The sequence below is a fragment of the Adiantum capillus-veneris genome, chromosome 16, assembly GCF_014529385.1.
Source record: "Adiantum capillus-veneris isolate H3 chromosome 16, ASM1452938v2, whole genome shotgun sequence".
Taxonomy (NCBI): domain Eukaryota; kingdom Viridiplantae; phylum Streptophyta; class Polypodiopsida; order Polypodiales; family Pteridaceae; genus Adiantum; species Adiantum capillus-veneris.
The window spans coordinates 134337521-134361031 of NC_140946.1; the positions used below are offsets into that span (position 1 = coordinate 134337521).

The following is a 23511-nucleotide window of genomic DNA, read 5'->3' on the forward strand; positions in this document are numbered from 1 at the left end:
CCGCCCTGAAACAATGCACCTAGACCCTAACCAATCTGCCTAGCCTCAGTCGAATCCTCTCGCCCCAGCTCACCTTCTGTCCAGCCCCTCTGTCTAGCCCAATCCCAAATCGTCCCTACCACCCGGACCTCACCATGGTAGGAGGTAGCAAGAAACAGGAGAAACAGCCAGAAGGAAGTAGCAAGAGAAAGGTAGAGTTGAAGAAGAGGAAAGCTCTGGTTGCAGAATCAGAGAGCGAAGCAGAGGAAGTATCTGCAAGCAGCAGCCATGGCATAGATGACTTTACCTCCAGTGACCCAAGTGATGAGAGCTACAAAGCAGACTCGGCAGCATCTGATGATGATTCAGTGTAAATTCTGAGTCAGGTGCTTCCAGTGATCAGGAGGAACATTCAAAAGTGGCTCAGAAGAAAGGAAAGCAGTCGATCATCACTCATGAAATCAAGAGGCCTGCTTCTTCAAAAAATCGCATAGCATTCTCATTAAATTTTTATATGCAGCAACCTTGACCATCTCTCAGTGAGGTGCTTTCGACTGCTCAGCTATGGAGTCTGGGTCTCACAGCATTGGCTGATGCAGATTTACCTGATACGGTTCCAGCAGAGATGATACATCAACTGTTGAAAGACTTTCCAAAGGTCCGGGGCCACAAGCTAACAGCTACAAGGCTTGGCCATGCCATGCGTATGACCAACTTTCCAGCTGTGAAGCCTACTACTCGCACTTCTCTCTTTGCTATCCAAGGATGCGACAATTCAAGCATGTCAAGAGCTACTGAGTTCGGATCACCCGGATTATGAGCGAAACAGACGGCTTCTCGCAATCTTCAGGTATTACTTTCTGGCTCGAGATGCCAAAGAAGACAAGGCTTCTCACTACCTTCTCCCACTGTGAGGGGCTCTACTGTTTAATCCGCACTATCCCTTGTGGATTCCACCAGATTCTCTTCAGCTCTTTGCAGACTAGGGCTAAAAGATTTCGGGCCCAAGTGCAGTCTGTGCAGTTAAGTTTTAAATGTTTTGCGGCACCTCTCTTGGCATGGGTCATAAACATACCTATTAACCCAAATGAAGTGGATGAGGAGCAGGGAACCTCGAAAGGGAAAAGGAAATTCGTGAGCATGCAGGTTGACCCCACAGTCACCAAGAAAAAGAAGATCAAGGCGAAAGTGGTGAAGGATACAATGAAGTCTCTACTCTCTTTGCCAGTTTTTGAGAGCTAGCAGACTAGGGTACATTTTCAGCGTCACACGTCTACTTCTACCCCTAGTTCTACTGTGCCGACGCCAGTGTCACTGTCGCTCCTCAGGACAGGATGGTCACTTCACCCATACAGGATCCTCTTCCTTCTTCTCCCATCTTCACTCATACACCGGTCAACATATCTCTCTCTCCGCCTACAACAACAATCTCAGAGGCACCTACTACACCAGCTGTACCTACTTCTAGCTCGCCGGCTGTGCCACATGTGCGCCCTCCAGCATCACATGCATCTGAGGGATCTTCAGGTATGACCGACTCCACTTCTCTGTTTCAGCTTTTAGAGAAGTTACTTCAGGACTCCAGAGCTGCTATTGCCACCATCGTGCTAGGCGCAGAGCAGCTGGCTGCAACGCACCAGCGTCACTCCCCCACATACGTAGCTATGGAGGGATCTCTGCGAGTTGCTGAGAGTGCCATCGCAGATCAAAATGCAATGATTTTTTCACTACAGCAAGCATTGAAGATAAAGTCAAGGATTATTGATGACCTAAAAGCACAGGTGCAAGGATTTCAAGAAATGCTTATGTATGGTAACAGGCCTACCCAGGCTCCTGTGGGATATGGATGGACTGGGCCGGGGATACAGGTCCAGAATCCAGCAGGCTTTGTAGCACCAGCAGGTCCCTCTCAGCCCCCTCAGCAGTTCATGGGACACTACCCACAGCCCCAGTTCCAGTACTTTACTCAGCAGGGGTCTCAGGTCCAGATGCCACACATGCAGAGCCAGAGTGTTCCTTGCTATGACGGTGTTGCTGGTACACACCGCCATGGTTGTGTTACTAGGCGTCCGGAGTTCACTTCAGGGCAGGTGCTTCCATCCACTGTGCAGCAGATGGCTGCTCCAACTACAGGAAGCCAGGTTATGTAGAGCACAGTCCAGCAACCGCATCGTTACACAATCGATCTGATGGCTCCCCCCGATCCGGATACTTCTGGAGCAGCAGTGGCGACGACACTTTCCCTTAGGTGACAGGACTGTGCTCATGCCCCACCTTTCATTGTACATATAGTTACTTTTGCAGTTTCATTCAGTGTTTGGCTCACCGAGACGGTGAGCGGTCTTGTGGCGGGCAACCTGTAGCAGGCTACAATGTCACTGCTACAGGACACAGTTACAGTTAGTACAGTTGGTCTGGTCTGTTCACACTGGACGGACACTCTGGGCAATGACATGTGGCAGGGATACGGATGGTGGCCTAGTGGACATGTGGCCAGGTCACACTTAGCTGGCTGACATTTATGAGCTGTTGGTGGCTCTTTATGATTGTATCTATGAGTAGTAGCCGTTGGGTCATTATCATTATCTTTTATAGATGGTCGGGTCATCGGGTAGGTAGCGAGTCTTACACAGAGCACTGCTTCACCATCCCTGCACATCTGAGCCTCGACACCCCCATTTGTACCTGTGAGTCCTGGGCTGGAGCTGAGTGTGCTGCCACGCCAGAGTCTGTACATGGTTCTTCGAGGTAGTCGAGTCCACATGTTCTGGTCCACTATTGTGTCTCTGTTGTTCTGTTGTTATCCGTTGTTTCTGTGTTTCATTTTGTTTGAGTGAGTTTCCATTTGTTTGAGTGAGATTGTCACACACATTGCACTGAGGGGCACCCACACTGTAGAGAGCACGACACATTATCTGCGCTACAGTTTTATTTAAAGATGATTGTTTGAGAACATGGGCACTACGCTCAAGTTCTCGTCTTCGTTTCATCCACAAACTGATGGACAGTCAGAAGAGGCTAATTCTACTATCTTAGATCTGCTATGTATCAGATAACAAGGGCAAGTGGGAACAGTATTTGCCTATGCTTGAGTATGCGTACAATAATACGGTGCATTTGTCAACTGGCAAAGCACCTTTTGAGAATGTTGAAATCGGCAAAAAAGTTCCTCCCATTTTGCATACAAAGGACAAAATCTTTGAGGCAGATCGATATGTTGAGAACATGGATGAAATGTATTTAGAAAATTAAAGTTGCCTTGGAGAAGACTCGAGCAAAGCAGAAAAAGGCTGCTGATCGTCACTGTTGTGAATTGCTGTTATCAACTGGTGATTGGGTTCTGTTAAGGTTCAAAAAGGCAAGGTTAAAGAAAATGAAGGGCAAGAAACGGTTGTTTCCTAAGCTCAGTATGTGTTACTATGGGCCTTTTCAAGTGCTTGACAAGATCAGCGATGTGGCTTACAGGCTGAAATTGCTTGATGCATGGAAGATTCATAATGTGTTTCACGTGAGTCTTCTAAGACCCTTTGTGGGTGATGTGCCAGAAGATATGCCAGATGAGGATCAGCCAGAAGTTGAGGAACTTGATGAGATCCTGGTACCCGAGGATAGAAAAGTTAAAGGACAGGTTGCAAGATGCTACTTGGTGAAGTTCAAGAACTATCCGCCTATGGATGCAAAGGGGATGGAAGAGCATGAACTGTCAGAGTCACCAAATGTATTGCAGCTTTACCTTGAAGCCTTTGGGTTACAACCTACTTATGCCCCAACCCAACGTGTGCAAAGGAGGCGTAATGATAGGGCTAGCACATCAAATGTACATATGAATTCAATGTAATAAATGGAAATGACAAAAGTATGAAGGTCTCATTAAGTCATTTCTATCTATGTGTTACCACCTTTCTTGTGGATACATGCGATGATAAAAGAGTGCTAACAACACAAGATCATCAGTGGCGTGTATTTATGGTATGCAATCGAGGACGTTTGCTATTTCAAGAGGGGGGTATGTCACGAGGACGTGGCAACTGTTAACTATGTCACGAGGAGGTGACAACTGCTAACCTTAGTTGTTGGTTTCTTTCCAATGATTTTTGTTTTATTTATGAGACCCTCTTTTTGAAGTTGCAAATGGTCGGACATTGTATGGCCAATGTGAACGGCAGTTTCACCCGCAGACGGGAAGTTGGTCGGCACTGGAATTCGTATAGTAAGAGGATGTCTAGGCTCAGTGCAAGGTCATTTAGGTCCCCCCGTCGCACTTAGCAAGTTGGTGGATACTAGGACGTGAACTCAATAAAGGCATAAAGTCAAGGTGGGACTACCAACAGAAAGTATCCGATAGTTGGGCCACATTGCACTTTTTGGATGCGGTCCCAATGAGGATAGATGGTCAGATGACCAGTGGGAGCCTAACGGAAGCATCTCATAAAAATTAGGGAATTGCTATTTTGGGCCATGAAATTACCTTCGGTATGATCAGGGGAATACTTTACAACTTTGCCGCGAAGTCAACTGGGCAACCAGTCGGGAGATTTTTAGGCGGCAACCCCGAAACTGGCAAATGCTTGTAAATGTGCCAAGTGGCACTTTCTTGTGTACTTTCCACATTCAGAAAAAAGGGTGCTGAATTTCTAGCTGAAGGAGGCCTCATTTTGCATTTGTCATAGGTTAAGAGCTATGGAGTACTTTCTTTTCCTCTCATGTACAGTGTGGTGCTAGGAGTGATGCCCTGCACACTACACACTGCTCTCTCTCTCTCTCTCTCTCTCTCTCTCTCTCTCTCTCTCTCTCTCTCTCTCCTATGTGCAGTTGTGTGATGCCCCACAAGAGGGCTCTTCATTTGACTGACGTACAACTGTGTGGTTTCATGCTTTTGTGCTGAGGCAAGAGCCTCCTTGAGTAGGAATAGGGGTAGCTAACTGCTACTCCAAAGCAGGCACCGGTGAGGATCATAACCTCACCGTATAGGTGCGTTTTCAGCGCTGTGTATGTGTATGCATTGTAAATTGATTTTTTTTCAGCCATACGGACGCCAGGACCATTGGGAATCGTGCCCCACTGGCAGAGGACAATTAGGGGACTGTTTGGGGCTGAAAACAGGGCAAAAACTAGTAAATACAGCGTGTTGAATTTACTGTTTTTGGGCAGGAATGTTAGGTGCAGCGGAATGAATGTTGTATTTTCTCAAGATTAGTGATCTTTATTGCTCAAGGTTCCTTTTAGTTCTTAGGGAAGGAGAGAGCCTTCCGTCTTATGGAGAGTGCTATGATCACGAACAAAGTGAGTGGATATTGTGCGTGCAAGTGAATGAGACTGAGAGAAGGAGAGAAAAGAGATACGACACCCGAGAGGTTGTAAAACCCTCCTCCGAAGGCCCCACTCTCGTCGGCGAGAGTAGTCTACTTTGATTGCACAAAGGTGTACAATGCGTATGCAATGGACTGATGGTGTTTTTGGCTGAAAAACGCTAGGGCTATCTACTGTTGGCGATGGGAGGAATCTGCAACTGCTGGGGGTCTGGGAGATGAAGGCGACCATGCAAGAGGTGGAAACGCCAGGGCTGAAGTGCGGCGAGGATGGGGATCCAAAACGCTAGGGTGCTGAGGGGGTACTGTTGAGAAGTTACCTGTTGAGCGGGAAGCTCCTGCTGCCTCTTCTGCGAGAAAGTGCTAACTTGGGTTTGCTAATATATTAACTTAGCAAAATTGCCCTACCTACTTTTGTTGGAAAGTCACTTAAAAATAATAAGTGAAAATAACCAAAAATAGGAAAATAGGCTAAATGCACTGGAAAATTCCCCTGATTGAATCTGATGGATTCTGAAGGGAATACTGATGATCATGGTGTGTGCAACCGGAGGATATGCATCTATTTCTAAGTGACTGGGCATGCACGGTCTACGAATAGACTCACAAAAGTGCCAGATCACTACTAATCTAGACTTGATTGGACTGACTGAACCTTGCTGTGGTGTAGCTTGTCCATGGACACATAGGGTTGGGATGTGTCACGTGACAAGGAATCAGAGGGTTTATGCCAGTGGAAGTGAGTTTCAGCAGGGGAATTGGTTTCGTGCAAGTTTCGGGGTTGTTATGTTGTCGAAATTTGGCCAAAACTGGTGGTATCTCGCAGGATACAGGTAAAGGATTCCGAGGATTCTACTTTGTAATTTACCCTCTCAAAGTATAAAGAAATATCGAAAGGGGCGCCAATTTTGGGGCCTACAGGTTGTCGGTGTCTGCTCGGAGCATTCTAGCTTCCGAGCCGTGTGTGTGCTTAAGTGTTAATTCCCGTTGCAGGTTCCCTTTGCAAAGTGCTCTATGTGTGTGTGTCTAAAGTAAAGAATTTCGAGTGAAAGCCAAAGCCTACCGCCCCACGGGCCGGTTTTAGATTGTGCACTTGTTGTTGGTGTTTTCAGCCATCTTCGGCTGCCACTTCTCAAAAACCTCCAAGAACAACGCAAAACTCCAATCTCTTCCACCATTACATGTAGCCTCACAAAAAACCCTAATCCCTTCCTTCACTTCTCCACCAATGCACATCCATGAGAACTTCTCATACACAACTCTACACACAAATGTGAAGAGAGGAAACCCTAATTCACTCCCTCACTCACCCAAAAACAAGAAGGAAGAGAAGTGGGACTATGTAGGAGCACCCACATGAAAGCCATTGTCTTCTTCTTCATAAGGACTGAAAAGTGCTGAGATTGTAATTGGCAAGCATCCCAAGCTTCATTGTCATAGCACAAGGACATCTATGGCATTTTTGACCAATTTTGACCCATTTTAGGTCAAAATCCTACTCTGGGCAGTTTTTCACACTTAAATGACCTTTTTTGAGCCAAAAAATCCATAACATGGGCGGAAAATTCCCAAATCAAGTTCCAAAGCATATTTTATTTCAAAGGCATGGAATCCCATATGGGTACACCTTCAATGGTCAATAGATGCATTTTTAACAGATTTGCAAGCCATTTTCCTACATATAGTCTATGACCGGTCGCCCATGCCGAACTTTCTAGGTGAGATGCCAACTCAGTCACATTTCACATCACTTATCTACATTAAAGAAGCATCCCAAGAAAAAAGTGCCGCTTCTAGCGGCCCAACTCCCAAATAAACTTATACACAACTGACTATCATGAAAAAACGCATCAAGTTATGTACACTATACATTGCACTGTCCACAAACATGCATAAACATAAGTCGACGCTTTCAAAAAAGAATTGGATCATTTTTTGCACTCCAGAAACACCTGCAGCGTGACATAAGTTGCCAAACCCCTAGTCTGCTGGAGCATTTATGCTCAGCAACAAGTCCATATGCAAGAACAATCCACTTGGATCAAAAGGCCAAAGCACATAGCGTTAAAAAATTTGGTAAACGCTTGGGTGAAGTACAAAATGGAAGCGACCTCGTATCTCATTGACTGTCAACAGTCAAAAAGGCTGCCAACTGTCAGGAACGGAAAGAACAAAAAGAACGGAAAGCATGGAAGAACAAAACAGGTACGAAATGTTCCGTACCTGCTACGAGTGCAAATATGTATGCCATCTAGTAAGCACAATGTGCACACATAGGATTTTTGGCAGTGTTCTTGCCCTATCTCACAAACGGGTGATGCATTTGACATGGGAATCAAGCCAATGCGTTCTAATCTACATGCTCGTGTTGCTGGATTCCCACCAATGTGTAACAACCGTCAAACACGCTTACAAACCATTTATGCAAGAGGGTTCCAAAAGTGAGAAAGACTGTATGATGAATTTGTTTGGACATGCACATTCTGCGCACATAGAGCCATTGCGCGTGACATCTCCTTCTGCTTAAGGTGAGTTATGGGGACGAGACTCCATGCATATCACAAGATGGTCTCCAATGAAAGGTCTTTTGGATGATGCCCTCCATTGCTACTTCTAAGAGAGACAGCCTCTGCCGAGCGTTGTGGAAATGTCCAAGTGACATGGATGGTGATGATGTGTCTACTTGCAAGCAATGGACTACAATGTGGATCAATGTTACCCTTGTTGGTTATCGGCAACCAATAACTTTTGTGGCTGCCACTCGAATGGTTTGAGCCAAAACAAACCGGATGGATGCTCGTAGAGCGATGGATGGATATGCCAACGCCAATGTCCAAAAAGGTTACCGGCAAGCCTATGTTGCAACTACGCAGCAAGATTGGCAACAGCAATGCCAAATGGATGATGAAGAAGAATATGTGTTTTGGGTTACCCACAAGCCATGGCAAATCCTCTGCATGATGTCTCTGGAAACTGCCAAGTAACTGCTCAAAGATAGAGGCTTTTCTTGGGGCTTCTTCGAAATTGCCGAATGATGAATGCTCTAGATGAATCCTTGTCTTGCGCAACAAATGTGGCTGCGAATGTAGGCTCACGATATCGCGAACTCTGGTGGTGGTTGCTCCGGATTGGAACCCTTCCGTTTTGAATTGGTGGCTCCCGAGAAGATGTAGATGGTGTGGACCCGATGTGCTACCACAAATGTGTACAGATCAATGATGATCCAATGCCTTTTCTGGATAGATGTACTTCTCTAAAGAGGGAGAGATGGTTGTCCAAATAGCGCCCAGACTTCAAAGCGGATAGGCCGATTTGGATGTCACCTTCCCTTGTCATCAAAGGTCACTAACAAACTGTGATACTCGCAATCAACATCTTCATGTTTCCAATGTATGTCTGCAAAGATGTAATCTATCATGTCGAAGGAGTTATGATTGCAAATATTCATTGAAGGCCTCATTATGTCAAGGTGGTCTAGCGCTCACACGAAGGCTACTATCCTCTCCCAAGCACATCACAATTGCAACCGTAGTATACAATGTGTGTTTCCTATGCTCAGGCGCAGGTCCCATAGTTCCCGAAGTGAGAGAAGCGTCCTTAGGCAAAATGCTAAAACACTCCCTCAAACACGAGAAAAATTTCTTAATGATTAGAGGATTACTGTGAAAAGAAAGTTCTGATACCAATGTTAGATGCAACAGAATTGAGAGAATAGGTAGAATCAAGAATTCACATTCCACCATCCTTTGTTCTTTTCTTGCGGTCAATCAATGTCACTTTGCATTATTGATGATTCCCTTTTAGACACGTGAGAGAGAGAGAGAGTTAGAGACATGAAGTAGAGATGTAAAGAGGGGGGGGAGAGAGAGAGAGAGAGAGAGAGAGAGAGAGAGAGAGAGAGAGAGAGAGAGAGAGAGAGAGAAATGAAATGTTATATTAACGTCTTCAAAAGGCCAAAGTGACCTATGAGACCAGAAAGTTACAATGTGGTGGATCTGATACAAAGTCAGAGTAACAAGATGACAAAATGACAGAATGACAAAAAAAAGATATATATATATATATATATATAGATAGATAGAGAGAGAGAGAGAGAGAGAGAGAGAGATCAATAGGGTCCCAACCAACCATCTCAAGGGCCTCCCAACACCGTTATCGATGTGGTATTTGCTTTAGATTGCGTAAATGGAATGTACATAGATGCAATACCTCAATGCAAGACTCTACTCGATTGGAATGGATGATGTTCCACCAGTAAGCGCCTCTAGAGCTGAATGGATGCACCAATGAGATCCGACTTGATGTGAGTTGCAGATGGCCTCCACGAGGAAGATTTGGGGCTGCTTTACACACGATGTGAGAGGATTCAAGGGCTGAATACTGGCTGCAAAAACCGAAGATTGAGACACAAAAGTGCAGCAGATCTGGAGGTCTAAGCAAGGCTGAATTCTCTGTGATGGATGAGGCTAGATGAGGGCAGTTGATGCATGACTCTGGGGCTAATGGGGGCGCTAGAGTAGACAGGGAGATGGCTGCACAAAAATGCCAGATCTGGCTGCATAGAGGGGGCGACTTTGGCTGCAAAATGCCAGGTAGGGAAGTTGTTATGGTAGCAGAAAACGCCAAAGATAGGGGTTTTTCCAGGCATGCTGATTTATCTTATTGGAAATGAGCAAGGAAAAGGGTCTTTTTATCCGGATAAGTCACCTCGAGTTCTGGTGCCAATTGCCATCTAGTAAGTGCAATGTGCACACATAGGGTTTCTGGCACTGTTCTTGCCGTACCTCACAAACCAACGAAGCATATGGGAAACTGAACCAACATGTTCCCCTAGACCTAATCTACATTCTCTTGTTGTCGGGATGCCCACCGATTTGTAACAACTGTCACAAAAGTGATGGCGTGGCATTCCACTAAAGAGGACCTATTCTAGAGTGCTTGCAAAAGATGAAGACGTGGCTGTTGTATGGGATCCCAGAAATCGCGGTAGATTTTCAGGGATATTGACGTGGCAGATTTTGTGACCTATTTTTATCAGATGCTTTTTGGCCAATGGCCTTTAAATATGAGCCTTGAGACCACTTTTGCAGATAATCTTGGTAGTAGATTGCAGAGTGTGCTCCTTCGACAGTTGTACTCTCTGTTGAAGGTCAATTTAAAAGAAACACCAAAAGGGATGCCAGCGTTTTGGGGCTAGAGCATCTGGGAATGAAACTCCGTCACTATGTGTCTACTGTATGGATTCTCTCTCTCTCTCTCTCTCTCTCTCTCTCTCTCTCTCTCTCTCTCTCATAACAGGTCTTGAGTTCAACTCTCCTTGTTGGATATATCTTTAAGGTCTCTTGGGATAGTTTCCTATGAGGTTAAAATACTCTTCTTCTTCTTCTTCTTCTTCTTCTCTCTCTCTCTCTCTCTCTCTCTCTCTCTCTCTATCTATCTATCTATCTATCTATCTATATATATATATATATATATGTGTGTGTGTGTGTGTGTGTGTGTGTTTGTATGTATTTATTTATTTATTTATTTATTTATTTCAACTGGTGTCAAAGTACAAAAGTGTGTTCCAATTCTATTCTTCTTAGCTGGCACGTGGTGCCCCTCTATGCTAGAAGCGGAACTCCACCGCTTTGTGTCTTGACTACTTTATGTTTAAAGTTGCAAGTTTTAAAGTCGTGTTCTGTTCATGTGTTGCTACAACATTACCCTCTTGTCAGTGCCAAGCCGGTTACACTAGCGCTATATCAAGGAATTGCCTTGCATGTACATGAGCTTACTAAAGTAAGCCAAGAAAACCAAAAAGAATGTCCACATACCTGCATGTCAACCCACATGATGCGCATATGTATACTAGCTATAAAAAAGAGGGTGTTGAAAATGTACACAACATAGTTTGTCAACCCCAAGTCTGCTAGAGCATTCATCCTCAACAGTAGCATTAAGCACATAAAGTATCATCCATCTCGATCAAAAGGCCGTATAGCATAAGTTCCAACTTCATAAAAAAAGTCAGCCATAATAAGGCTCTCAATGTCAAAGCATGGACCATGGGTATCAATAAAGCATTCTCCACAAACACGACATATGGAATCTTATCTATCAGCATATCATGCACATAATTTCTCACAACCCCTCCAACGTGGCATCAAATTTTGCATTATCCATCATCTTATCCTCATGCATAACCAATTACATATTCTCCGCTCTCTTTAAAGCATCCATCCGATTCAAGCATGCCATGCGTGAAAGGTAACTTGTAAGTCATCTTTTACATGTATCTTGATGTCTTTACCAAGCGGATCAAGAAAGGTAGCATCAACCATCTCAATCAAAGGTGTCAAAAGTACATTTTGATGTCTATCCATAATCTCAAGAACATCTAAATGCTCCTCATTGATGAAGGCATGGCTACATATAGCATCACAGATGCAATCATGAGATTCCTCATGGATAGCCTCCTCATTAACATCTGCAACATCCTTAGTAGCATCATCACTCTCTGGCTTAGACTCAACTACAGCATGTACTTGAGAAAATTCATAAGTTTGTAAAAAGCGTTGTATCTACGGCCGCATATTTACTACTTCCTATTATCCCCAATGTAATGGTATGAATGAAAGGTTTAGTGGAGAACTCATATGCATGCTCACAAAGACGATTTGAAGCAATATGAAAACTTGGGATTTGGAGCTACCTTGTGCTCTATGGGCCTAAAAGACTGCCATCAAGTCAGATAGTAGCTTCTCTCCCTTTCACTTGGTTTTTGGCAAAGAGGCTTTACTTCCTATTGAAGTAGAGATACCAACTTTACAGATGGTGTTAAAGTTTGAAGATTAAGGTCATGATGCAAAGAGAGGCATTTGTACCTACAATATGTACAATTAGATAGAGGATGCTTGCTCTTGAGCATTATGAACAATTGTTGAAGAGTACTCAAATAAAGACAAAATGCAAAGGTCAAAGAGAGAGATATTAAGAAGGGTGACATAGTTCCAAATTTAAAAGCAATACTTTCCAAAGAAATTTCAAATCAAGTGGCAAAGTCCTTTCTTGGTTTTGGGCAAATTTCGAAAATGGCAAGTAATAGCTTGCTAACTTGGATGGTACCCCACATAAAGGCTATAGGTTAATTAAGTATTTTGCAAGATTGATGGCCGTGGTTGAAGATAAGTCTTCTTCTCATGAAAAGCTTGATGTGTTTGTTGATTATGTAGTTGTTTACAGCTGCTCTTTTCTACTGCTGATTATGAATGAGCTAGCAGGCATAGGGTGTGTTGAACTTTGTTGTATGCGTTTTTAACACCTTGTTTTTTATAAATTTTTTTTTTAAAAAAAAGAAAAAGATCCTTCTATTAGTTAATGAAAACTGCCCATAGGGCTACATCCACCTCTGCAAGAGAGGGCTACAACAAGCATGGTGGGGAGACTCTCCCAATGAAAAAACAGCATATGTACAATGGGCCTAAATCAAGAGATGGGAGGAGGGAAAAGCCACACATGGGAGGAGGGAAAAGCCACACAGGTGGACAGTAGTGCCATCTGAGCACCCCCTGGACCATGGAGTAGAACGGCCCAGGGCGCCAGAGTCGAAGGAAAGCCTCGCGGCGCTCCCGCATGCGGTCGGAGCTGCCCTGTAGTCCCTCAAGCTGTCCTCTGAGAGTATGGATCAGCTCTAGCCAAAAGTCACGAACAGTCTCTGCTGGTGGTACAAGGCGAGCCTCAAAGATGCGGAAACAACGGGCCCGCCAGATGAACCAGAGAGCTAGGCCGCTGATGAGCTCCCAACACTCCGCTCTCTCACTGCTCCACTCCTGTGGAGTAAGGTCTGTAGCAGGCTGGAGTGTAGGTCGACCCCCCTGTATCACTATCATCCTGCTGGTGGAAGATAGCTCAAACTGAAGTGCCGGGCCCGTGAGGGTGGACCAAGCCGCTGCCCCCCAAGTGTACTGTCGAGCCGTGGAGAGGGCAGGCATGAGCCGAAGAACTCGTAGCCACACCTGCTGGGCCGAGGGACAGTCCCAAAGACAGTGACGCTGACTCTCCACCAACTGGTCACAGGCTGTACATGCGGCCGAGAGACCACTATGTACAAGCCAGCTCCCTACTGCTGTGGCTCTGTGTGCAACCAACCACTGGAACAAGGTGACGCGCCTCGGCTGTCTGGAGTCCCACAGCCTCTGCCAAAAAGCTGCCAAGAACTCAACTGTGAGACCCTCCTCCTGCCAATGACGTGCTGCAGCGGGGCGGGCCTCACTCTGTGCTGCAAGTATATGACGTCCAAGCCGAACAGTGTACTGAAAGAAAGGGACTCTTGGGCGGTCTGCAGAAGAAAATGGGTCCCTCCATAGCCACTCACCAGGATCCCACTGTACTCGTGCCAGTGGACAACACTCCCAAGCCCATAGCCTCCAGTGTCCTGTCTCAAGAGCTGTTGGGTCAGGGTCTATGACGCAAGTCCTCCCACAGATGCCCACAACTCGGATCCTCTGGAAACAACACTCTGCTACCTGCGGGGCCTCTATTGCAACTCTCTGTAGTCGTCCCCCACCCTGAAGCTCGAAGAACAGGGCTGGGACAGTCTCTGAGCAAGCCCTGACTGAAATGAGAACCTCCAGTCGTGTGAAGGCTCCCATCCACCGGGGTGCCACTGGCTCGAGAGGCGTAAGCCAGTCAACTGGAACTGACTCTGAGATGTCCTGACACATGCTCTGAACCCCTCTCATGCCCTGTAGCTGGACAACCTGCACCTCCTCTGACAAACCTGTGAACTCTAGCTAGTCACCTAGAGAGCGCGCTGGACCTGCTGCCATGGGACCCCAAGAAACATGAGGCCTACTCCCAACCAAGTGGCCTCGCTGAGTGCTAACCATGGGGTTCCAGACGAGGGGCTGCCGTAGGCGCTCCTCCGTGCACGTCGGCTGTCTCTGCTCTAGGCCACGCCGTAATAGCTCCCAAGAACGAAGCAGACTCACAGCAAATCGGTCCTCCAGTCTCCTGCTCAAACCAACTCGACGCAACTCTGTAAAGATCCATCTGGTCGAAGGTTGCCAAGGGCCTCCTGACTGAGGCACCCTGGCACGAAGCCTCTGCAACAAGAACTCCTTCCAGGGCTCCTCGCCTGGAAGAAGTCCTCTGACGACGAACTTCCCAAGAAGGGCTCTGCTGTGCTGTGCTGGATCAATGATCCCAAGCCCTCCCTGAGAACAAGGAAGTGTGATGACCGACCAAGCCACCTTGGCTCGGGCAATCTGAGTGTCGCGACCTGACCAAAGGAAGTTCCTGATCAGCCTCTGTACCTGGCTCATGCAAGAACTCGAGAAGATCCAGCAAGAAGTGATGTACCACATAGTCGCCAACAACACCTGGTTGGCAACTACTACTCTACCAGCCAGGGAAAGTCGGGGGCTGAGCTCCAATGTAACAGCTTTCTCCTGATGGACAGGAGAAGAGGAGCAATCTGCTGCTCGGGGGACAAATCCAAACCAACCTGACAACCCAAGTACCGAACTGCAGTCCTTGGAGGAATCCACCTGAAACCCTCCCCTGGCATCCAATCTGGCACAGGAGCACTACCAACCGAGAAAGCCACTGTCTTTCTCCAGTTCATCAGTGCGCCCGATGCACAGCAGAAGGTCTCCAAAGCCTGCCCACATCTGTGTAAATTGGCCTCCTGGCCCTCTAAGTACAAGGCTGAGTCGTCGGCAAACTCAGCGTCCAGAAGCTCATCTCCCCGTAGAGGGAGTGCTAAGCCCCTCAAACCAACCTGCTGTGACACCAAAAATCTGCTCATCGCCTCCGCATAGAACAGAAAGAGAAAGGGGGCAAGAGGACAACCCTGTCTGACCGATCGTGTGAGCATGAAGCGCTCACCTCTACCTCCTGCCAAAAGCACCCGACTGTGAGCCCGTCTGTACAAAGCTGACACCCCTCTGATCCAAGCCTCTGAGAAGCCCATCCTGCGTAGCGTGCCCTCTAGAAAGTCCCAGTCGACTCTGTCGTATGCCTTCTCAAAATCGAGAAGAAGAATCACAAGGTCCTCCCCACGGAGCCGTGCAAGGGCAGAAGCCTCCCAAAAAGTGAAGATGTTGTCAAGGATACTGCGTTCCTTGACAAAACCTGTCTGAGTCCCATGTATAAGGCTCTCCAAAAGTGGCTGAATCCTCAAACTCAGAGCCTTGGCAAGAATTTTTTAGGCTGAGTTGAGAATGGTGATGGGGCGCCTTTGTCGAATCTCATCCAAGGAGCCACCCTCCTTTGGAATGAGGTAAATCAGGCCCTCACTCATGCTATCCGGCATCACTCCTGTGTGCAGAATGTACTGAAAGGCACTACAAAGATCTGGGCCAAGCAGGTCCCAGTACTCCAAGAAGAAGCTGGGAGTCAGCCCATCCTCACCTGGACAGCTACCACGAGGGAGGGCCCTAAGAGCCGTGTGCAGCTCCTCAAGCTGAAGAGGTAACTCAAGCCTCTGCCGCATCTCCTGAGTCACAAGACAGGGCATCTGTGCCCAAACCTGCTCCCTGCATACATCCTGTCTCTCTGACTCGGGCTCAGCCGACAGTAGCTCACGGTAAAAGTCAGTAGCGACTGCACGCATATTCTCAGGCTCACAAACAACTGACCCATCGGGTCTCCTCAACTGATTGACCTTGGCATGCGAGTGCCGAGGTCCCACTGTCTCAAAAAAACCACCTGTCACCCTGTCACCCACCTGAGTCCACTGAGATGCCTGTCGATGAAAGGAAAACTCATGGCGCCTCTCCTCTGTGCAAGCAAGCTCCTGTCGAGCCTGCTGTAACTGCTCCTCCAACCATGGACTGTCTGGATGTTGCTCCTGCATCCTCTGTAGTGAAGCAATGCCTCGTCTGAGACGCTGCTCCTCCTCTCTCGCTGCAGCCCGTCGAGCCAGAGACTCCTGGAGAAAGAAGTGGCTAAGCTGAGCTAGGCCTGAGGCCACTTTGTCTGCAGGTGGAGCGTGGCTGTCCATGCCCTCTGTCCATAGAGCCTCGACCCTCTCTCTGAGTGTTGAGTCCAACAAGACCCGCTCTGGGATGCGAAGCATCGTGCTCCCACTCCTCTGCCTATCTGCCACTGTGAGAATCGCTGGTGCATGGTCCGAGAAGGATGTCCCTGCCAGGATGCCCACTGATCCCCCCAAGTCACTGAAGTGGTCACTAGTGTAGAAGCGATCTATGCGCGATAGATTCACTCCTCCCACTCTGCGGTCCGATCTAGAGAAGGCAAGACTCTCTGGAGGCCTCACAAAGCCAGAATGCTGCCTCATCGTCATACAAAACCTCTCCCAAGTTGCTAACTCGACTCCATGCACAGTAGCATGGCTGCCTCCGATCCTGTCAGAAGGGTCCTCCAACATGTTGAAGTCCCCTCCTACACACCACTGGTCAACCTGTGGCAAAGACTCAACAATCTGTGACCAAAACTCTGCACGAGCACTCGCCACATTGGGCACATAGATGTTCAGGAAACCCACAAGGCTACCCTGAACTTGCATAGTAATCCACTGAGCCCTGCCTGGTACAATAATCCCTCTGCCCACAATGGCCTGCTGTAGTGAGTCCGCAATAGTCATACATACCCCACCCTGGATGCCTCCAGGTCCAAAAGCAGCTGACCAAAAGGTATCATAGCGTCCACGCAAATTCTGACCACATCGCCGAATGCGGCTCTCAGACAAATGGTGCTCCTGAAGCATAAGGAGATCAATCTCTCCTCCCACAAGGCAACGCTGAAGCTGAAACTGGGGCCCACCTAGTCCCTGCACGTTCCACGAGACAATCCTCATGGGGAGCGAGAGAGAACAGATGATGCCGCAGTAGCAAGACGAGCTATCTTCGAAGCAGGCTTGGATGGGGAGTAATCCGCATCCGAGCGTCCTCTAGATAGGCGAGACTGCAGTGAGTGCCTGGTCCAAGCCCAAGCAGAGCGAGCTGTGCGTAAAGCAACCTCCTCTGTCCAGGAGTCCTCATGAATGAATACATAGCAAGGCAAACACTGCGTATCAGCAAAAAAGTACACCACAATGTGTCTACATCCTGCTGAGTCTGGGGGTGTCACCGCAAACTTGGCCAGTGGCCACAACGTCTGCAGCAGATCTGTAACGCCAAGTTCTCCCATGTGGTGAGAGAACTCGAGAACCTGTGTATGCAACCATCCCACCACTGAGTCGAGGGACCACTCTGTCTCAGTCCTGCCGCAGAGGGGGAAGGAGAAACCAACTGCTGAGTCCAAGGCCTCTGTCCCCCTAGCGGCGAGGAACAAAGCGTGGACTCTGAAGCAGGCTGCCTCGTGGTCTGCTGTGGAGTCGCCAAGAAAACGAGTAAACCCGTAATCGAAGAAATCCCAGCGGCGTCGGAGGTCAATGCTCGTCAAACCACGCGGGATAGCTGCAAGAGAAGATGTCTGAATCTGCAGAGGGGGCCGCATGAAGGGCTGACCCTCTCTCGCTAGGCGACTCGTGGCAAAGGCGCTGCCAAGAGATCTCCTAGCCGCCGGCGAGGGTCCAGTCTCCTGAGCCGACTGAGGTACTGAAGCAGGAGGAGGGGGAGAAGGGGCTGGGGGGGGCGGGGGAGAGGAGAAGCGGGGTGGGGCGAGGTGGGGGGTGAGCGGTAGCAGAGGGCGGGGGAGGGCATGAGGAGGAGGAGGGGAGATCGGAAGGCGGAGCGGCTGGCGAGGGTGAAGCGGAGGTGGAGGCTGGCGAAGGAGGCTCCTCCTGCTCAAGAGGCCCAAAGCGGTTCCCCGTGGGAACCCACTGCTGCTGAGTAGGCACCTGGGGGCCACTCTGAGTGCCAGGCTGACGCTGTGGCCCCTGGCGTCGACGGCCACGGGCCTGCTGCCACCCCTCCTCCGCTGGAGCCCCTGGCTCGGAGGGTGGCGCTGAATCTGTGCTCTGTGTCGCTGGCTGTGGCTGCGGCCCAGCCTTGGCAGGTTGGGGCTGAGGCTGGGGTGCGGGTCGTGGTCTCCTCCGTGGACAGGCCTTCGCTAGGTGGCCCATCTGTCTGCAAATGAAGCAGTGGTTCGGGAGACCCGAGTACTCCACACTCTGTCAAAACCAACCCCCACTCACCCGAGGCAAAAGGATGACCTTCGGGAGCGTGTGGGTATCTCTGACCAAAACTCGAACTGAAGGGATGCCAGCCGCCTTGGCAGCTACTGATGCTGCCGTACGAGGTGTCTCCAGGACTGTCCCGATGGCGGAGCCAATCCTGGAGAGAAGTGGAAGGTACTCCCTCCGTAAACCCGGAAAGCAGACTGAGATGGGGATGTCTGCCTCCTCTACTAGCACATCCGAAGTCGGGTCAAAACCATGTCGCCACTGTCGAAAATGGGCGTGTGATGCTCGGATGGCCAGTGGACTCATAGCAATGACCTTGGAAGCCATCTCGGAAGTCTCGAACTCAATCTGGTAATACCCCCGTCCGAGAATCTGGACATCCAAGATCTTGCCCACCTCTGAGAGAAGGCGGGCCTGGAGAAGGTCTCGCAGCCCTCCTCTGCTAGGTCGAGTGCCGAGAACCTTGCAGATGACCGAAGTCGCCTGCAATCTCTCTACCTCTGCAGCAAGGCTCGCTTGCTCTGTATGCGAGAGAGCAAGTCGAATGGTGGGCTCAGCGGGGTCGGGCGAGGGGGCTTCATCAGAGTCCCTCTGTGGCGAAGCTGGAGCCTCCATTTGTGTCTGCTGCTGTAGGGGAGGGGCGGAGAAACGTAGTCGAAAAACGAAGCTTTTGCAGGACCGAACCCGTCACTGGTACTGGCGAGGCCCGACAAGCAGGATGGCCGTCGTGAGGTAGGATTGGGAGGCGGGGCTGGGGGGCTGAGGCAGAAAACGGGGTGGCAGGCGGGAGTGGGGGAAAGCTAGCGAGCAGGTGGGCAGGGCGGGCATAGGGCTGCGGGCAGGCTGGGCAGCGCGCTGGCGTACGCGCAGCAGGTGCGGGCGGCGAGGGCAGGGGGGAATGGGCAGCGGTGGCACGCGAGGGCAGGGGGGGGAGGGGCAGGGGGAGGTTGCGATGGCGAGTGGGTAGCGCAACAGCAGCAGCGAGCTCGGAACCTTCCTTGATCTATCTTTTTTTAGACCAATGCTTATTAAATCGTTTTTTATAAATTTGTATATATGGACATGACAACATGTGTCACAAGGGTGTTTGGACTATCTTTTTTGGGTTTTTTAGCTTGATTTATCAAGCATATTTACATGCAGTGCAAGTTGCTTTACTAGCACCAACTAGCGGGGTGGCCGTAAGTGTCTTGTTTGAGGTGCTACTTGTATATAAAGTAAACTCATGTAAAAGTTAAGAAATTGTGGTGTCGAAGAGGGGAAAACTCTTTTCTTCAAGGGCATTGGTTGGGGTGTGCTATAATTCCATGTGAGGATAGGCATTTCCTAGCTTTCAAGGTGGTCTTTTGGGCAGCCGTTTGCCAATAACTTCCTAGTGGACCTTTGGTATTTGGTGTTGTCAGTTGTTGAATGTTCTTCCGGTGTGTGCTTGGTGCTGAGTTGATGTGTTGAGCACTCTTGGGGAGACATTGCTATATAGGTGGCCCTGTTTCTTGTTTGCCCAACAAGGCGTACAAACCATTTGTGCAAGAGGGTTCCAAAACTAGGAAATACCATGTGGACTTGTCCGGACATGCACGTTTTATAAACAAGCTCCAGAACTAACTAACTCGGGCTCTATAGACGAACCTTGGCTCCGAAGACGTACTAGAATGTCCGCATGGCAAATAGAGCCTTGAGCACATGATTGAGGTGGTGGCAGGACTTCATGAGCCTTTGGTGGTTTGGACCTTTGTCAGATGGAGCACAGTCTCTGAGACCATACCTTCCCATTTTGTGATGTAGCTGTCGTTTAGTATGTTTCCATCTTGGGAGTCTCCCCTGTTTGTGCATGTTCCCTCATTGAGCGGCATGCAAACTGAGCCTTCAGATGTAAGCTATTTTCTTGAGGGACCTGGGCTGGTTCTCCAAGGATCATTGGCTCCTGTGAGATCATTGTCTAGGTCTCTTTTGTTGCTTATCAATAAAATATTGCAGGTATGAAATGCTAGCGCCAGTCTTTTCTTACGTCCGAATCGTTTGTTTCTTGCTAATTATTTCACTAATTATGTAGCAGGACAGGTTGATCAAGAATTGTTTACAGACTTTCTTGTTTACATGCTAAATGTAGGCCATCATCCGAACCTTCACCTGGAGAATTGGAATGATGTTCGTGTAGAGATATGGACTCATGCAGTTGGTGAGATCTTAACTACATATTCTTTGAATTGTTGGCAATAATCTTGACCTAGGTTTTTCCAGGAGGTCTGACAGAAAATGACTTTAGTATTTTGGCTGTTTTTCCAGGAGGTCTGACAGAAAATGACTTTATTCTTGCGGCAAAGATAAACGAACTTAATTTGCAAGAGTTCTTAAGAAAGGATGTAGCTGGTGCTAAAAGCTCAGGATGCCCTTGAAAGAGTTGTGGAAGAGGGAGAAAGCCATGTTTCTGTGAGTCAATGGATATACAATGTGTTGAGCAATACTCATTTAGGGTGTTTAGCTTTCGATCAGGATATAGAAGAAATTTTCTGTAAATACGGAGGGTCGTGATACCAAAGATTTGGTAATGATTTTCTGATCAAAAGTATGCACGAGTCCGAGCTTTGTTTCTGGCATTATGCACTTCAATCAGTGGGTAATCTCATGCCATAGCGTGTCCAATTCCAACAAGAGTCTAGTTAATTTTCCTAGAAGATTTCGATATCCAATTTTTGTGCTCTGGTTCCAGAAAAAAAGATTGCCACATTACAATCTAAAGTAATGGTGCAAGTTGTAAAGATTGTGGTTCTTAATCTATGTTTTGATATGCCATCAAGCTTGAAAATTGTCACATGTTGAAAGGGTATACCATGAATTTATTCTTAGTTGCACAAATCTGAATTGGGTCATTTGGATGAACATTGTGAAATGAGACACACAGCAGACATGAAGCGGGCCCTCGCGGCAACTCAGGCACAAAATGGTGCACAACCAGAGGCATTTTCTACACACCTCTCAACATGGGTATATCTTACACCGCACATACATGGACACACATCTCTCACATGGTATGAGTACCTCGTCACACTCTGAGATTGGAGACAGGTAGATATGAGACTATATTGCGAGAAGATCGTATATGCCGATTGTGTCATTGGGAGGTGGGGTCCAAAGAGCACTTTGTATGCTACTCCACTCTCTATGATGAGATTCAAGGGAGGTACCAAGATCTCTATTATAAAGGCTTTGAACCATTTTGTCGGATAATGTGGTTTGACGGTCGAAGGTGCCTCATGTATTGGAGTGCTTTAATCTCAAAATTCAACTCTTTGTGATCAGGAAAACAAAAATTGTGTCATACTTTCTACGATTTATGAGCACATTAATTAGTTTGTAGCCCGATGTTTTTATTTTCTATCATCATAGAGGTTCAAATAAAAGACTGGTGGATTTCTCTTTCTTTAATAGCAATTTTTGTGTGTTATTGGATTTGAGGAGAACTTTGTAGTAGTGTACCACTCTTGTTTATTTACTGCTTAATTGAGAGAATAAATAACAAGATATCAATTAGTGAATGCAAGTGTGATATTCTACTATGATAAATGGTGCATGCAACAAATAATGTTCTATTATGTTAAGTTGGCCATATATCACAACATATGCTGAATTAGTCATTTAACAAATCTAAAATTTCCCATGAGATGGAAAATGTAGATAGCATTCTCAGCAAATGTGGTCATTTAAAAATCTATAGTCTCAATGTGTCCAACTAGGTAGAAACCTATGGGATTTTGTTTGCGAGTACTGGGGCAATGTCACTGCATGCTCTTACTTTCTCGATCTAACAATACAAGGTACCTCTTTCTCACACGCACACAGCACAATAGAGCAAGTGAAGTGGCCTATTTTTCTCTTTTGATATAAAAGATGTATATTTACAAACATCAAAATTTGATAAAACTATACATTCTTGTGGTTTCCTTTTTTGCAAGGTATACATGTTACGTTTCAAGTGCCATGATCAACAAATAACTTGCAAAAATAATATGGTGAAAAAGGACTCTCTCTCTCTCTCTCTCTCTCTCTCTCTCTCTATCTCTCTCTCTCTCTCTCTATATATATATATATATATATATAAATATATATATATATATATATTTATATATATATATATAACATTTTGGTCCCTTTTTTCTTCTCTCCCACACGACAAAATGCGAAGAGAATAAACTAATGAAAAAAATTAAGCAAAACTCCATACTCACATTGTGACAACACACTTTGTGGACTTCATAGTAAGAGGTGCATAATTTTATTGTGACAACACCTTTGTGGACCTTATAGTAAGAGGTGCATATTAATGAATTCAAAAAAATTGAAAGGTATTCTTAATTCAAATATTCCTTCAATAACAACAAAAATGATGCGCTAGTCTATAACACGTAGCAACCAGCAATGAAGAAGCACATAGATTTGCAATAGTATCAGCTAGACATGAGAAGAACAAATAGAACTTTGTGCACGAGAGAGAGAGAGAGAGAGAGAGAGAGAGAGAGAGAGAGAGAGAACACTTTAAAGAGAAGAAAACGCTAAAGATAAGATAAAGCATAAGAGAAACACAAATATACAATGTGAAGTTGATCACCTCTTTATATGGACACAAAAGTTTTTTCGACTTTTCACATTCATATTTCTTTTAACTTTCCACATTCATCTGTCTTTTCATTTCATAAACTCACCCTTCATTTACGCACTTAATATGTTTTCAAAGACTTCTTATTTTTTCGAGATTGGGGAGACCTAATGACTTTGATGTTTGCTAAGCAATATATATGAGAGCCAGATATTTGTTGTGGAGGAAGTAGGAGAGTGAGTTTGTTGCCACCCATCACTCTTTTAAAAACAAAAGCATCCTAGGCATCAAGGTTATGGAGTGACATGCAATTCCATTATATTACCTTTACATATTGGGTAATGTTGCCACAAGGTTTGGAATGTCAAGAATCCTCAATCTTGATAGACCTAGAACAATATGGCAAAAGGGATGAAGAGGGAGAAGACTAAAAAATGTACTTGATCCTAAAGAGATATGTGGTTGACTATGGAGATAATAACATTTGGTACTTTTAAAAAAAAATTATTGTAACCAACGCCCTTTGTTTGTTAAGCTCATAATGGGTCAACTTCATC

The 23511-nt window shown here is 46.8% G+C and overlaps 1 protein-coding gene across 1 annotated transcript in view; it reads left to right on the forward strand.

Moving 5' to 3' along the window:
• LOC147439909 (Transcriptional coactivator/pterin dehydratase) overlaps positions 1-21167 on the forward strand; it is a 72368-nt gene extending 51201 nt beyond the window's left edge. The window contains exons 5-6 of the mRNA XM_086484422.1: positions 20471-20539; positions 20647-21167. Coding sequence (XP_086340548.1) covers positions 20471-20539; positions 20647-20756 — 179 coding nt within the window. The 3' untranslated portion in view covers positions 20757-21167. The remainder of the gene's footprint in view (positions 1-20470; positions 20540-20646) is intronic.
• Positions 21168-23511: the final 2344 nt, after the last annotated feature.